The sequence below is a fragment of the Gobio gobio genome, assembly GCF_949357685.1.
Source record: "Gobio gobio genome assembly, chromosome: 3".
Lineage (NCBI taxonomy): Eukaryota > Metazoa > Chordata > Actinopteri > Cypriniformes > Gobionidae > Gobio > Gobio gobio.
This window is the reverse complement of record NC_137099.1, coordinates 56,738,310-56,756,367: the sequence shown is the minus strand read 5'-3', so window position 1 is coordinate 56,756,367 and position 18,058 is coordinate 56,738,310. Positions and strand designations below refer to the sequence as shown.

General features: G+C 40.5%; 1 protein-coding gene across 1 annotated transcript in view; it reads left to right on the top strand.

The window, feature by feature from the left end:
• Window positions 1-18,058, top strand: part of pkd1a (polycystic kidney disease 1a) — a 141,016-nt gene that overhangs the window by 82,633 nt on the left and 40,325 nt on the right. The window contains exons 16-22 of the mRNA XM_079813383.1: window positions 2,502-2,617; window positions 2,767-6,416; window positions 8,236-8,388; window positions 13,711-13,851; window positions 15,663-15,951; window positions 16,025-16,241; window positions 16,326-16,485. Of these exons, the coding sequence (XP_079669509.1) occupies window positions 2,502-2,617; window positions 2,767-6,416; window positions 8,236-8,388; window positions 13,711-13,851; window positions 15,663-15,951; window positions 16,025-16,241; window positions 16,326-16,485 (4,726 nt within the window). The remainder of the gene's footprint in view (window positions 1-2,501; window positions 2,618-2,766; window positions 6,417-8,235; window positions 8,389-13,710; window positions 13,852-15,662; window positions 15,952-16,024; window positions 16,242-16,325; window positions 16,486-18,058) is intronic.

Below are 18,058 nucleotides of genomic sequence, written 5' to 3'. Positions count from 1 at the left end.
TTCTGAGTCTCAAGGTTCCATATTTGGTGACCGTTTTGTGATGGAAGTGACATTTGGACAAAAAAAACAATCAATGGAATTTCAATGACACCCGGTGGCTATTTTTGGTATAGCGCCTAAACAAAATCTCATGGGAACTTCAATTATTGTGATATCTAACTTCAAATTTGGAACACAACTTGGTTAGACATATGGCTTTGATTTTATAGTAATTTTAGATTAAAACATTTTTGTAAAATTTATATTTTATATAAAATAAAAAATATTTAGGACAGTATTTTTTATTTACAGTAAATTTAAATTTCCATAACTTTTTCATACTTTCATATTTTGAATAGCTTTCACTTCAGCAATAATCTGCTGTGTGTCTGCTTTAAGGCAAGACCTTAGGTCTATATTCCAAAGCATTCTTGAATTACAGCCCTTTAAGTTTGGATAGTGCCTTTTCATGTGTATTCTCAAAAAGGGGGGTGACAGTTAAGAGGTGTTTAAGATGTGTTGTAGTCGATCGGATCACAAGTGGACGACGCTAAATACAGGTTTAAACGGGGTCTGAAACGTTTGAGCTCATCCACTTTCGACCACTTCTAGAGGTAGTGAAAAACGCATTTGACCGCATTACTTTCGTAGTGTAGACGCTCATGTGGTCGAATGTGATCAAACATACAAAAGACCGTCTACTCTCCACCTACTGAACTAATGAGTAAACGTGCGTTGTACGTTAGCCAGACGGGATTTAAACTTTGTCAGTTGAAGACCCAAGTTTGGATCGAAGATGAAAAACGTCACAAGCACAATGTTCTCTCACCATTCCTGATTTCTAACACACACTCACAGCGTTCGGCTGGTCTTGCGTCTGTCAGAGCAGAAACTAAAGCTGATGCTCCGTGTATTTTCCTGTCATCTCCGGCCGTGTTCATATGTCAATTGTGTGAGCTTATTTTGTCCAGATCGAAAGATCTGGAAAAACCCAAACATTTACCCGCCCATAGACCCTCCGTTCATAGACCCACCCCTCAAAGTGTTTGAAAGTGGACAAAAGAGATGGATTAAAACACCAGGGGCCCGTTTCAGAAAGGAGGTTAAGTGAAAACTCTGAGTAGGTTAACCCTGAAATAAGGGAAACTCTGGGTTTTCTGTTTCAGAATGGGAGGTATGTTAAACCAGAGAAAGCAGGGTAAGTCAAGCCCGTTTCTGAAAGAGAGGTAACTTATACTCAGAGTCAGTTACCAGGGTAACTTACTCTGTGAACCTAACCTGATCAGGAGCAGGTTTTCTTCGGTAAACCCAGAGTTTCTTTCGGTCTCCTCCCCTTTTTAAAGCACCAGCGGTGTTTAAATACTTAATTCATTCATTCAAACGCCACAAATACTTTTCATACTGAGTATTTTGGTCGTATTTCAAGTACAAATATAAAAAAATTATACATTTAATCTAAATCTAAAGCAAGCGAAGTTTACTTAAAACAAAGTAATTGATCTGCCACTTGACAAAAATACATAGTACGAAAAGCATTCTTTGCAGTGGAGGTACATTCATTCATTGCTTATATTTTCATCATGAGGACAAGAAGTGAAAAGAAGTGAAAAGAGAGAAAGATGTTATTTTTCACCATCACTCCCATAGACACTGTATTAGAAACACTCTCACAGCAGCGGTAACTTGTTTTTTGTAATTTGATGCAAAAGTAATAAAATACAAAGTATTAGTGTTATAAATGTACATACATAAAAATGAAAAAAAACGTTGCAGGATTTAAGATATTGATGACCATTAAAACACGTCATCACAGTCTGTGATGAAAAGCTGCTGCACATTGGACACTGAATGATATTTATTTAATATGTCAAATGTTTGTAAAGTCATTAAACCTAAACCATGAACATTTTATGCTTAAAGCTTTACCTGATTGAATTAAGTTTTTATTTTTCATTTTTAGCTGCTGCCACATTCTTTTTTTTGCCTTTTGGATACAATGAAAATTAAACTTAATTAAAATAATTAAGAATTAAACTTACATATTGACCCTGAAGTATGGGAACATCTTTTTGTTGGGTGCTGTTGCCATGGTGAATCGTAATTTCGGAGCTCCATTGATCGTGGCTTTTCATAGTTGGAGTGCATGAGCTTAACTCAGAGTCAGTCTACTCAGAGTTGATTGAACTACCTCAATTCAGCTGTTCTGAAACCCAAAACTCAGAGTTTCCCATCTCAGAGTAAGTCAACTCAGAGTTCAGGTTTAAACTCAGAGTTGGTTGAACCTCCTTACTGAAACGGGCCCCAGGTGTGAACAGTGTTTACTTGTGATCCGATCGACCAAAACGCATCTTAATGCCAGGTGTGAACAGGGCCTAATATTCGATAGGTTAACAGTGTAACATTCCCAAAGACTTAAACATTCTCTACATTGTGAGAAACTGATTGAAGTGAAACCTGTTGTAAAATAATGCATGCAATCAGGCATGCAGTGTGTGATGTTTTGATGGTTTTATGTGTCACAGGTGGTGGTTTGGAGATGGAGGGAACCGTACACATCAGTTTAAGCCACCTTACGATAACTCCTCTAGTAACCAGGTGGTGATTAATGACCATGTGGAATACATTTATGCACAGCCAGGTAAAAAAAACTCCATATCTTTTATATTATTTATGTATATTGATTGTATTTCATAGGCTATATGTTTATATACATTTTGTTTTGCATTTTGCATTCATACTGATTATATTTTATATCTATATTGATCTTTTTTCTAAAAATTTTTGCAGGGGAGTACACCCTAATGCTCTCTGCTTCCAACCGCTATGAGAACAAGACATGCAAGGTCGACGTATACGTCTTCAGCATTCTGACAAGTGTGCAAATCGAAATTGATCCACCACTCCTACGTGCCGAAAAACCAGCTGACTTTGAGGCCCACCCCTTACCGTCTCCCTACGGCATCATCTACACCTGGAACTTTGGGGACAATTCGAGTGTCCAGCAGGGACGTGAGCGCAGGGTTCCTCACGCGTACCCTCGCAGTGGTGTCTTCAACATCTGCGTGAATGTGAACAACACTATTAGCTGGACAGACACCTGCGCAGAGGTTATCGTCTATGAGGACGTTAAAGGCTTGGAGGTGGTGCCACCTGCTCCCACGGAACGCAACACGCCTACCATTGTCACAGCGAGTCTAGAAGCAGGCAACAACGTAACATGGAGCTTTGATATGGGGGATGGAACGGTGCACACTGGTGTAGAGCCACAAGTTGAATATACGTACAGGAAAGATGGAAACTACACGGTTAACGTCACTGCAAAGAATGCCGTGAGCACTCAGTGGGCAACGATACCTGTTGAGGTGTTTGTGCTTCAAGTGTTATCGCTAGAACCTCCCGGCTGCATTCAGGAAAACAAAGAGGTCAGCTTCCATGCGTTTGTGTCAGGGAATGCTTCGGGACATCAATACGTGTGGAGCTTTGGAGATGGTAGCCCCAACGAGACTCAGTATGGAACGCCGCTGATAGTGCACTCGTATGTTAAGAGTGGAGAGTACCATCTCTCGCTACTTATGTCAAGCGAAGCCAACAAGGCCAATTTTTACACAAGGATCTGCGTCCAACCTGAAGTTACAAATGTGTCCGTGTTTCCTCTGAGAACCCATGTCAAGCTCGGCGAGGAGAGTCGATTTACAGTAGCTGCCTTCCCAGAATTTAACTACACGTACCTGTGGGATTTTGGGGTATTTGGCCAGAGAGGTCCTGTTCGGGGTGGTAAGGAGATGGCCTTTACTTTCAAGAGTCCTGGGGAATATCTGGTAACAGTTACTGTACTCAACAACATCTCCTGTATCAATTCCTCAGTTTCAATTGAGATACAACAATCAGTTGGGTTTTTGTTGATCAGTCACAATGGCGAGAAAGGGAACAATCTTTCTTTACACCAAAATTATGCTTTCAAAGCATCCTCAGACTCTGTGAATGCCATCTACATCTGGGAATTTGGAGATGGGACTCGACTTAACGGGACAAACATATCACATGCTTACAACTCTTCAGGCAGGTTCAACATCAGTGTTACAGGCAAAAATGAAGTGAGTGAGACCAAAAATGAGATTCTTGTTGTGGTCTTGGCACCAATCACAGGACTGGCAGTAAATGCCAGCTTTGTCAATGTCCCTTTGAATTCTTCTGTCCACTTTGAGGCACACCTCAACCAAGGAGATGACGTCCGGTACTCTTGGATTCTTTGTGACCGGTGCACATCGATCCAAGGCTCTCACACAATGTTCTACACGTTTCGCTCCGTTGGGACTTTCAATGTTATTGTTACTGCAGAGAATGACATTGGCACTGCTCAGTCCAGCATTTACATCTTTGTGCAGCGTGAGTTGGAGGGCTTGCAGATAGTGGCTGATGAACTTATCGAAGGATGCTGTTTTGCAACCAATCGTGTCCTTCACTTACAAGCCTCATTAAAAGAGGGCACCAACATGACCTTCAACTGGAACCTTCTGAGGGAACATGAGAACCATGACCACAACCTCACGGGCAAGACCATTGACCTCAATTTTCCCACCCCGGGTCCTTGCGAGGTGCTTCTCAAGGCAACCAACTTGCTTGGCCAGCTGGCTGTGAACAAAACTATTGAGTTTCTGGATCCCGTGAGGAAGCCAGTCCTTGAGTCTTCACCAAACCCTGCTGCAGTAAACGGCATGACGAATATGACAGTATATGTGCGTTTTGGGACAGATCTCCATTACAAATGGTGGGCAGATGGTAACCTGTTAACATCTGACATGTCCTCCGTCATGCACCGTTTCAGAAACGCAGGTTTGAAACTGGTTAAAGTGGAGGTTTCCAACAAAGTCAGCTCTTTAATGGTCTCAGAGTGGATCAGCATTCAAGAACCGATCTCTGGATTGAGTTTCATTGCCACTAATGTTACAGAGAACTTTGTAGCCTCGGGGGACAATGTTTCTCTGTGTGGAGAAACACAGATGGGATCCAACATTTCATGGATGTGGCTATTGCCAGACAGCACAAAATCAAACCAGCGTACCACCTCCTATATCTTCCTCAAACCGGGAATCTTCATTGTCGCTTTGAATGCCACAAATGACATCAGCAGAGAACTGTACTCTCGTGACTTTACAGTTCAAGACCGTATCCAGGGTTTGGAGCTTAAGGCCAGCAAACAAATTGCTGCGGTTGGTGAAAACGTTGAGTTTACCATCTCGGTCTCGTCTGGAACTTCTGTTAATTTCATCCTGAGCATTAGTGGTGATGCAACTGTTGTCCTAAACAATCAGACGTACATCCACCAGTTCACCAGTGTGGCCAAGTACTACGTCAACCTTACTGCCCACAACCAGGTGAGTTCAGAACGAAAGACTCTGCACATTGAAGTGATGGAGCCTGTGACCAAGTTGACTATCCTGGACTGCTTTGATGCCGCTATACCTGTAGGAGTATCAAGGACTTATGTAGCAAGCACGCCAACACGTGAGCCACTGACCATTCTGTGGACCTTTGACCTTCATCATGGCCACAAGATTTCTCGGGTTGGCAAGTCGGTAAAATATGTACCAGATCAGCCAGGCAATCTGACCATATTCCTGAGAGCATTCAATTCCCTTAACGGTCTAAATGTGACCAAGGTTATACGAGTTCAGAACAGTATCAGGTCAGCCTACTTGGATGCTCAACCAAGCGACACCTTTGTAAACAAGACGGTCAGCTTCCATGCAGGTATCACTCCTGTTTCCACTCCAGCAACATATCAGTGGGACTTTGGGGACGGTACTTCAGCCAGTGTTTCAACTACACCTTACCTTAGTCATATCTACTTCCTTCCTGGTCACTATGTGGTGCGAGTTAACATCTCTAACCTCGTGAGCTGGGTTACAGCACAGGTTGAGGTCAACATCTCTGTCCTAAAGTGCGACGAACCAGAAGTTCAGATCATTCAAGCTCCACGACTCGCTATCTGGCGGTACCAGCCAACCTTGGTTGAGGCCAGTGTGAACTTAAAAGGCTGTGGCCTCTATGGAGTAGAGTACCTCTGGGAGGTCCTCACCTCCCCTCGCTGTCAGGATGATGACAAGAAAGGTCCGTCACCATCTAAGGTCCATCTCCCCGCAGAAGTCAACGTCCGGAGACTCCAGCTTTCAGTGCCCAAGATGTCGATTTCCGCTGGGAACTACACTCTAGTTTTTTCTCTGTCCTATGAGGGGGTGCCACTACGGAAGGCAGCCTGTCTCCAACTTTCAGTGATGTCTAAAAAGTTGGTGCCCATCATCGAGGGTGGGACGTACCGTGTGTGGTCTAAAACTCATGATTTGCATTTGAGCGCAGAGCAATCCTACGACCCCAATCTGGATCCGGAGAACCAGTCCCTGCTCAGCTACCACTGGGAATGTGTGAGCACCTCTAAGGTAATCAAGATTGACAAGTCACAGATAAATGCTTTTCATTGGCTTAAACTTTCTGTTCCGCTTGCTCACTGACAATGAAGGACATAAATGGATCTCTCCAATACTGCTCCTGGAGGGCCACCTTCCTTTAAAGTTTAGCTCCAGCACATCTGCCTGGAAGTTTCTAGTGATCCTGAAGACCTTGATAATAATTGGGGCTAAAGAAATTGACCGTCCAGGAGCAGGGTGGACCATCCTTAAAGGTTTAGATACAATTTCCTGATAATTTACTCACCCCCATGGCATCCAATACGTTTGTCTTTCTTCAGTTGAAAAGAAATCAAGGTTTTTCGAGGAAAACATTCCAGGATTTTTCTCCATATTGTGGACTTCAAGATGAACCAACAGGTTGAAGGTCCAAATTGCAGTTTCAGTTCGGCTTCAAAGGGCTCTACATGATCCCTGCCCATTAATAAGGGTTTTATCTAGCAAAACGATCGACCATTTTCAAAAAAAAAAAAAAGTATATACTTTTTAACCACAAATGCTCGTCTTGCACTAGCTCTACGTTACGCGTCTATGACTTCACCACATTACGTAATCACGTTGGAAAGGTCACATGACGTAGGCGTAGCGATCCAGTGATTACAAAACGAACGGGCAAAGACGAAGTCAAACAGCGCCTTACAAAAAAAAAGGTAAAACAACGATGTCGGACGATTTTGAAGTTGGAGGAGAAAATGTGTTTTTAGCCCTTCCGCCTATTTCACGTGTGACCTTTCCAACGGTAGTGCAAGACGAGCATTTGTGTTTAAAATTATGTATGACCAATATATTAGAAAATGTCCAATCGTTTTCCAATCGCCCTTTGAAGCTGCACTGAAACCTGTTGGTCCCCATTGAAGTCCACAATATGGAGAAAAATGGAATGTTTTCCTCAAAAACCTTGATTTCTTTTCAACTGAAGACGTAAACATCTTGGATGACATGGGGGTGAGTAAATCATCAGGAAATTGTAATTCTGAAGTGAACTAATCCTTCAATCCAGGAATGAAGTATCTCAAATGCGTTTAGATGATTCTTATGTGAAGGAGCTTAAAGTGTTGATGACTGTTCATTCAGTGCTCAAGTGACTGAATTATCCAATTTGTGAGTTTTTTTTCTGGAAGTGGATGATTAGTGGATGAAAAGGTGAAATAAACTTTGTGGTTGAGAGAGGTTTGGAGAGTTTAAGTAATTGCCATTAAAAAGCTCTTAACAGAGATTTGAATTATATGAATATGAATTTGAGAGAAAAAGGTGTTTGAGTATGAGGGACGTCTAGTATTAGAGGCTTCAATATGTGCACTGCGACTCGGAAAGTCGAAATATGTCAAGTATGAGCCACAAAAGTGGATGTTTGGGTGGTGTATAGTTGAGATCAGTTATATAACTAGCAGTGGAATAACTCAGCATTCCTCCGAGCTCTCCCAGAATATCTGAATTACTGCCGGAGAAGAGCAGAGATTCCTGCTTTTTATTTAACTGTTTTATCACTGACAGGAATTCAAAGGAATATTATATCAGGTATAATGGAATATTTCAAGCTCAAAAAGAGCACTTTAGCTACATTAATAATGTATGAATGGCATTGCATTAAATAATAAAATATAAAACCAAGAGGCATTTATTTTGAAGGAAGTGCAAACACACTTTTCTTTAGGGTTTAAATGATAAAATGTTTTTATTGAGCAGGTGTCTGATGCTTACGCGGTTGTCTTGCATATCCTGAAGCAAATAAATGAGCCGATTTATTACCAAATGCAGTGATGGTAAAGTGTCTCTTCACTCCACCACACAGGGTCCAGATCACTGCTCCACTCTGCATTTCGGGTTGGGTCCGAGCGACCCGGTTCTGGGAATCTCTGGGTCCGAACTGGAGGTGGACGTTGAGTATACCTTCCGCCTGACCGTCAGCAAAGAAGGCATGACCCCAGAGTCCACGACCCAAACGGTGAGGGCCCTTATTGAGTTTAAATTTTTTTTTATTTACTCCTTATATTTTTTCACCTCTCTTTCTTAAAAATGTTGTACACACAAAACCTGCATTTTATTCAGTTACTACCCACAATCCAGTTTAAACCTGAAGTGTGCCGCCGACGGGACAACCCCCCACCCCGCGAAAAAAATCATAAATAAATGACTATGCAACCACTGAATGAAAACCCCCCACAAAATATAAAAGCTTAGAAATTCAGCTTTTTAAATAATGTAACCATTTTGATCAACTTTAATCTGCTGAGTATTCCCTATAAAACTGCCGGTGGGCGCCACCTAGCTACGGAAAAATTAATAATCATATTTTTCAAAACTACTGCCTTGATCTACACCAAATAGGTGTCATTTGAAAGCCTAAAGTGTGAACTTTACAATGAATGTAGCCAATTTTAGTAATCCTAAGTAGTGCGGAGTTATTTGCTGATAAATAGTTTTCATAATTTATGAATTTCTTTTTTTTTAACTTGTTTCCAAATGCTGTAACTTTTGATTACTTTATGCTATCACCACAAAATTTTATCCAGACGCGGAACACATTTAGAGGAACTTCACCGTCTTATTTCCTTCCTGAGATATTGCATTTCAAATTAGAAAAATAGGTGAAATTTCCCTTGAGCACACTTTTATTTTTATTTTATTTTTTATTTTATCAGCAGTTTTTTGTCCAAATATGTCCAAATATACATACTTTTTTTTTCTTTTTTTTTTATGTAAAGTTTTCTATCAAACAATACCAACATTTTGACTCTCCTTGCTATAGTTTTGGAGTTATGAGTCTTTAGTTTTGTGTATGTCACTCAGAAAAAAAAACAACTCTTAAAATGCCCTTAAGGCTTAAGGGGCTAAGGATGCAGTGAATAGAGCAGCAACATTTAAACAAAGTCATTGTCATTCTTTTCAGTGCCAACATGCCTCTTTTCTATGTAAATAAGGCTCATTATAGAATACTCATTATTCACAATCAAAAACTCAGGGCATTTTGACTGCCACAATTAACGTCACACTGTTGCCGGCCCATGGAAAGCTGTCGGTAAACTGAATCTTATTTCAAATAAATTATTTTGATGGACAAAAGCACATCCTCCACTACCTCATTACTCAAAAGCGGCCTTCAAGATGTGGAATTGTGCCGTGCAAACTGTGTTTTGTGTGGGTGTATTTGTGCTGTTGCCTGATATGCATATTTTCAATAGTGAAGCGCGAGCAAAAACAATGCAGCGCATGCAAATGAACAAAGTTATGAGCATCTGCTATTCATTGCTAGTGAATTCCCTCCTTTTTGTTTTGCTCTACAGCATTGAAATGACTCGCTATTATCATTACAAATTATTCATTCTTGTTTAGCATACTCTGCATTTATCTACGATTAACTGACCCAAACAGGTAAAAGGAAGGTGCTTTATATAATTCAAAACATAATTAACTTGCTAATCTTCTGACCTTCACAATTCTAAACCTGATATATGCTAAAGGGAATATTTCATGAGATTTACCTTTCAAGGTCGGATTCCTTTGGGAACTGTGATGAAACTAATGGAGAGTCATGAAGAGCTCAATCAATACGATCCTTTTATTTCCTCTCAATAGCTGCACAGAATTCATTATTCCTGCGTCCCAGTCAGAACAGGTCAGGGAGATCCGTCAGCGCAAACATTGCATGTGTTTGAATCAGTTCAAAGAGCGAGAGACGGTTTAACCCTCTGTGGGACGCATTATGTTCTAACCATTAAATATTTGATATTGTTTCAATCATACAAACCATACAAGATTTTTTGAAAAAAAAAAAAAAAAATGTGTGTGTGGGGTTGTACCACAATGGAAAATGATTAAAAAAAGTAGTTTTTTCTATAAAATTATGATTTTCTTTTCTGTTTAAATGCACATTTCTTTTAGAAATTGATATATTTATATACCTGGAACTCATGGAAACCAAAAAGAATGAGATCCCTATCATTTAATCCCTATCGTTCCCTATAAAAATAATTATGACATTTATACATAAACACAACTATACTACAATAAACACTTTAAACAAAGAAATAACTGAAAATGAGAAATGAGTTTATTTCTGGAGCACTTCCTCAGGTTTCTTCCGTGTGAGGGTGACACCGGTAAGAGAGTTTTGGAGGGACATTCAAATGTCATTTGACTTAAAAACAGCACATCACAGCACACCTTAAAGGGACAGTTCACGCAAAAATGAAAATGATCCCATGATTTCCTCACCCAAGTCATCCTAGATGTATATGACATTCTTCTTTCAGACGAATAACATCAGTTATATTTAAAAACTCCTGGCTCTTCCAAGCTTTATAATGGCAGTAATCGTTGCTCTGTTTTTGAAGTCCATAAAAAGTGCATCTGTCCATCAAATAACTGCTCCACACGGCTCCAGGGGGATAATAAAGGCCTTCTGAAGCGAAGCATTATTCAAAATGTACTCCGTACCCTATGCTACCAGCTGTTTTTCTCTCAATATTTATGTTTTATATTCCGCTTGGTTCACCCAAAAATGAAAATTAGCCCATAATTTACTCACCCCCAAGTCATCCTAGGTGTGTATGACATTCTTCTTTCAGACAAATAAAATCTGAGATATATTACAAAAGTCCAGGCTAATCCAAGCATTAGAATTGGATTAATAGTTGCTCTGTTTTTAAAGTCCATAAAAAGTGCATCTGCCCATCATATAACTGCTCCACGTGGCTCTGGGGTGTTAATAAAGGCCTTCTGAAGCGAATCGATGCGTTTGTGTAAGAAAAATATCCATATTTAAAACTTTATAAAGTAAACTTTCGACCGACCGCCTTCCGTGGAAAAGTGTTGAATGTTGAAAGTGAAACTCAAGATGCGTACGGGACGTCATGACGAGCGGACCTGGTCGCGTTAGTCTTTCGATCGGCAGGGGAACTTTCAACAGTTTTTCCATAAATTGAACAGGGAAGGCGTCGGCCGAAAGTTTACTTGATAAAGTTTTAAATATGGATATTTTTCTTACACAAACGCATCGATTCGCTTCAGAAGGCCTTATTAACACCCCAGAGCCGTGTGGAGCAGTTATTTGATGGGCAGATGCATATTTTATGGACTTCAAAAACAGAGCAAATATAAATCAAATTCTAAAGCTTGGATTAGCCTGGACTTTTGTAATATAACTCTGAAAGAAGAATGTCATATACGCCTAGGATGACTTGAGGGTGAGTAAATTATGGGCTAATTTTCATTTTTGGGTGAACTATCCCTTTAATAATTATGTGCTGTATATCTGTTTTCAGTTCATATAATTGTACTATGATTTGCAACTGCATCTCATATCTATTCCCAGACTGGGCAAATGTCTACCGTCCATCTAAAGGATTAATAACTATATGAAATGACTGTTTATGATTATGTGAATCAACTGTCTATTCTGTTACTGCTTGTAAAGCGTCCTTGAGCCTGGGAAAGGCGCTATATAAATTAAAGATATTATTAATATTATTAAAGTTTCGGCCGACCACCTTCCGTGTTCAATTTATTGAAAGAGTGTTGAAAGTGCCTCTGCAGTTCAAAATGCTTGCACTAGGTCTGACGAGTGGAACTGGTAGCATAAGTATTTTGAACTGCAGAGGCACTTTCAAGACTTTTTCAATAAATTGAACTTTACGTTATAAAGTTTTAAATATGGATATTTTTCTTAAAGAAACACATCGCTTCGCTTAAGGCATTATTAACCCCCCGGAGCCGTGTGGAGCAGTTATATGATGGATGGATGCACTTTTTATGGACTTCAAAAACAGAGCAACATTTACTGCTATTATATAGCTTGGATTAACCTGGACTTTTTTAATATAACTCAGATTTTATTCATCTGAAAGAAGAATGTCATATACACTTGCGATGGCTTGAGGGTGAGGAAATCATGGGCTAATTTTCATTTTCGGGTGAACTATCCCTTTAAGGCGATTTTAAAGTTGCAGTATTTGTGTACAAGGCTGGTGTTGCACCAAAATACATAAGTGATTTTGATTTCTTACACTCCCTGAAGAACTTGTAGGTCTTGTAATCAGATTCTTTTAACTGTCCCACGTTGTTGCTGTAAAACTAAGGGTAGTCGCAGCACGGGCTCTAATGTGTTTATATTGTGTATCTGCCTTGTTTCTTTTTATGCTTTCTTTTATATGCACATTGTCTTATTGTACAGCACTTTGGTGTAACTCTGTTGCTTTTAAATGTGCTATAGAAATAAAATTTCATTGACTTTACTTAAAAGGTTAGTTCACCCAAAAATGAAAATTCTGTCATTAATTCCTCCCCCTCATGTCGTTCGACACCCGTCAGACCTCCGTTCATCTTCAGAACACAAATGAAGATATTTTAGTGTAAATCTGATGGCTCTGAAAGGCCTCCATTGGCACAATGCACGGTTCACTCTCAAGACCCTTAAAAGGTACTAAAGACGTCGTTACAAAGTCCATCTCACTACAGTGGTTCTACAATAACTTTATGAAGCGACGAGAATAGTTTTTGTGCGCAAAAAAACCCTAAATAACGACTTATATAGTGATGACCAATTTCAAAACAGCATCATGAAGCTTCAAAGCGTTATGAATCAGTGAGTCGAATCAGCGGTTTGAATCGCCAAACTCACGTGATTTCAGCAGTTTGGCGGTTTGACACGCGATCCGAATCATGATTTGACTCGCTGATTCATAACGCCTGGATGTCTTTCGATAAAGAGTAGGGGTGTAACCCCGGCATCCTGGCCAAATTTGCCCATTGGCCCCTGTCCATCATGGCCTCCTAATCTTCCCCATATATACATATATATACGATTGGCTTCATCACTCTGTCTCCTCTCCACCATAAGCTGGTGTGTGGTGGCCGTTCTGGCACAAAATGGCTGCCGTCGCATCATCCAGGTGGTGCTGCACATCGGTGGTGGCTGAGGAGATTCCCCCTTCTATGTAAAGCGCTTTAAGTGCCTAGAAAAGCACTATATAAATGTAACAAATTAATTAATTAATTAATTAATTAATTACGGGTGTAGAACGACATGAGGGTGAGTAATTAATGACAGAATTTTCATTTTTGGGTGAACTAACCCTTTAAGGCCTGCCATTTTAATTCCCATAGTGAAATTTCATTTAAATTCTTCTGAATAACAAGGAAATTAGTAGAAATGAATGCGCTGTACCATTGAGGGTTAATCGGTTTCCATGGTCAACAGAAAACGTGATTGCATAACTTCGGTTCACTTACTGAAGTTTTTTTCCTCTCTCTCTTTTTCTGGTGACAGGTGTGGGTACAGAGCGGCCGCATCCCGATGGTGTCGCTGGAGTGTGTGTCGTGCAAAGCTCAGTCTCGCTACGAGATCAGTCAGAGCTCTTACGTGTACTTGGCTGGCACATGCAACAACTGTCACAGCTCACACAGAGGGGTGAGAACGACGCTTACATGCACAGCCATCCATCATACAGTTACTTAAACCAGGTTTGCCAACGGGAAAGTCTACAAAATCGCTAAATCAAATCGAACTGTCGTTTTAGTCTATTTGCGTTTTGACCAGGGAAAGGCATAACATCTAAAGCAATGAAAGCATGATATAATTTGTCCCTGGGAATAACATGATCCTCATAGAATCTGAATGTTGGGAATGACATATTTGGCTTGTGTGAGTCACTCGTGCCTTAGAGGAAACATGCCGTCATCATTTATTGAAGAGCGCTTTACATGGCGAGATAACAGCATGATGTCATTCTAAAAAGGCAGAACGCTTCTCTTTTTTCGTGGGCATTCCTCCTGCTTTTTTCCATCCTGCTTTCTGATAATGTGTAGACTGAGGCTCGAGTGATGTTATGGGAACCAGGGGGAGGGTGAGGATGTCCTCATTATGATGTGATGTGTTCCACCGCATTGGACGTTAACGGCATGCCAGACCTCGTGAAACACACACAGACATTCACTTGGTGACCAGGCGGTCAAACACTCCTTCCCCTTGGGCTGATTCCCATCAGCCGGAGTCAGTAAATATTATGGTACATTTCAGGGATGCTTATCTAGGGGTTCAAGCATGAGTGCTGATCGGGATTGATGCTGATGGAGGTCGCTGCAAGGTTGCGGAAAAACTAGATGCTGCGAAGGCATTTGAGATAAATCGACTATTACACATTTAGATAATGCATTTCATGTAAAATCATTACATTAAAGTTTAATTATGATTTATATTTAATTTTAATGAATAGATTGTTTTAATAAAATATTAATACTTTTTTTTGCTTACTTTAATGATAAAATCAAGCAGCTTATTTTAAAATTATATATTTAAATATTTAAGTCTGAAATGAGTGCTGACTGGGATTGATGCTGATGGAGGTCACTGAAAGGTTACTGAAAAACCAGCTGGAAGCTCATTACAAATTTTACTTATTTTTATTGACAATTTTTGTAGTTACATAAAACTATATAGGCATTTAATATAATAATTGATCATTTTACTCAATTAATAATATAAATATTTTGTATACATTTATACAACGCATTACGTAAATAATGCGTTCAAATAATATTTATATTATTAATAAAGTGAAGTATTCACATGCAATTAATGTAATGCATTTGGTTTTAATCACTTTCAATAAAATGAAAACGTCTCATATATATATATATATATATATATATATATATATAATTTTTTAAATAAATATCATTTTATACTAAATTTAATTATGTAGTTTGAATTTATTTAATTTTGACCATTTTTGTAGCTATATAAAAGTAGATTTTTAAATAATTATAAATTGTAAATAATTATAGAATGTATACAATATTATAATTACTAAAATACATTATTGATTTTATATGCAATCATTTTTTAAATATATAATAAATTAATATTAATTTGAATTGTTAATTTATGTTAAGAATCTGCTCATTAAAATAAATGCATAAAAGCTAGCCTGGTAAATATATAAAAATGACATGGAAATTCATTAAAAATATAAATATTAATCTGTATACTTTTATTTAACATCTAATTGTAATTAATAATGTAAATGTAATAAAATAACATTTATATTTCAATAAAGTGAAATATTAAATTAATATAATAAATGCATTTAATTAAGTTTTTTAAATTTTTAATAATTCACTTTAATAATAAAAAGGAACATTTTACAATCATTTTACAATGATATAGTGATGTGGCAGAAATCCCACTGACATGTCTGTCGTGTGTGTTGTTGCTGTTAGCGATGGACGGCGAAGACCCGTCGTAACGAGACGCTGGTGCTGGATCTGAACACCACCACCACGGGCAGCGACAGCATGCACCTGGTCCTGAGACAGGGCATCCTCCGGGACGGAGACTCCTACAAATTCAGCCTCCATGTGACTGATGACAGTATGGACCGCGAGGGCGTGGCCTACATCGAGCTCCACCCCAACCTGCCGCCAGCCGGAGGGGCGTGTTCTCTGTGGGCGGATGGGGACGGGCCTCAGGTGCGCACGCTGCTGGAGAGAGTGCACTTCAAGTGCTCAGGTGAGGCTGGAGAACAACGACTTTCTGTAAGACTCCGAGAACCAGGTGTTGAACAATCACGTCTCATTTTCAGGTTACGCTGATTTGGATGAGACGGAGTCACCGCTGGTCTATAGTCTGCTGGCGGTGCGCTGCTCTGAGCTGTACTGCGAGGAGTTCTGTGTGTATAAAGGCACGAGTCCAGAGCATTCGGCCTTCCTGCCGCCCGGCTTCAGCTCGGCCCAGTACAGAGTGTCTGCGTCAGTCGTGGTGGAGGATCACCAGGGGGCGTCCGTCATGGCCCTCAACAAGTGAGCCACGGTTTGGCACAAAGACTTCTTGTGCTCCTTTCTATCCTGTCCAGTGTTGTGAATCATTTGTAATGTGTGCATCAGGTCGATGGAGGTGGTGCTGCCGGCGGTTCCCGTCAGCTTCAGCTCGCTCCCTCACTGGCTGAGCAATCTGACCGACTCCACCCTGAGAGAGCTGCTCCGACAGGGAGACTCACAGAGAGTACGAGAGCTCTCGCTCGCCCTCATCACTGTCCTCAATGAGGTGAGACGCCATTACATACCTTCTGTCTGCCTGCCTGTTTGTCTATCTGTTTTTCATCTGTCTATCATCTGTCTATCTGCCTGTCTATTGTCTGTCTGTCTATCTGCCTGTCTGTTTGTCTGTCTATCTGCCTGTCTATCGTCTCTCTGCCTGTCTATCGTCTGTCTGTTTGTCTGTCTGTTTTTCATCTGTATATCATCTGTCTGCCTGTCTGTCTGTCTGTCTATCGTTTGTCTGTCTGTCTATCATCTGTCTGTCTGTCTGTCTGTCATCTGTCTGTCTATCGTCTGTCTGCCTGTCTATCGTCTGTCTGTTGTCTGTCTGTCTATCGTCTGTCTGTCTGTTTTTCATCTGTCTATCTGCCTGTCTATCGTCTGTCTGTATCTGCCTGTCTATCGTCTGTCTGTCTGTCTGTTTGTCTGTCTGTCTGTTTTTCATCTGTATATCATCTGTCTTTCTGTCTATCATCTGTCTGTCTGTCGTCTGTCTGTCTATCGTCTGTCTGTCTATCGTCTGTCTGTTTTCATCTGTCTATCGTCTGTCTGTCTGTCTATCGTCTGTCAGTCAGTCTGTCTGTCTGTCTGTCTATCGTCTGTCTGCCTGTCTATCGTCTGTCTGTCTATCGTCTGTCCATCTGTCTGTCGTCTGTCTTTGTCTGTCTATCGTCTGTCTTTCTATCGTCTGTCTGTCTGTCTGTTGTCTGTCTGCCTGTCTATCGTCTGTCTGTCTGTTTTTCTTCTGTCTATCATCTGTCTGTCGTCTGTTTATCGATAGTCAGTCAGTCTGTCTGTCTATCGTCTGTCTGCCTGTCTATCGTCTGTCTGTCTATCGTCTGTCTGCCTGTCTATCATCTGTCCATCTGTCTGTCGTCTGTCCATCTGTCTGTCGTCTGTCTGTCGTCTGTCTGCCTGTCTATCGTCTGTCCATCTGTCTGTCGTCTGTCTGTCGTCTGTCCATCTGTCTGTCGTCTGTCTGTCGTCTGTCTGCCTGTCTATCGTCTGTCTGTCTATCGTCTGTCTGTCTGTTTTTCTTCTGTCTATCATCTGTCTGTCGTGTGTCTATCGTCTGTCAGTCAGTCTGTCTGTCTGTCTATCGTCTGTCTGCCTGTCTATCGTCTGTCTGTTGTCTGTCTGTCTATCGTCTGTCTGCCTGTCTATCATCTGTCCGTCTGTCGTCTGTCCGCCTGTCTATCGTCTGTCTGTCTATCGTCTGTCTGTCTGTCTATCGCCTGTCTGTCTGTTTTTCATCTGTCTATCATCTGTCTGTCGTCTGTCAGTCAGTCTGCCTGTCTGCCTATCGTCTGTCTGCCTGTCTGTCGTATGTCTGTCTATCGTCTGTCTGTCTGTCTATCATCTGTCCATCTGTCTGTTGTCTGTCTGTCGTCTGTCTGCCTGTCTATCGTCTGTCTGTCTATCGTCTGTCTGTCTGTTTTTCTTTTGTCTATCATCTGTCTGTCGTCTGTCTATCGTCTGTCAGTCAGTCTGTCTGTGTCTGTCTGTCTATCGTCTGTCTGCCTGTCTATTGTCTGTCTGTTGTCTGTCTGTCTATCTGTCTGCCTGTCTATCATCTGTCC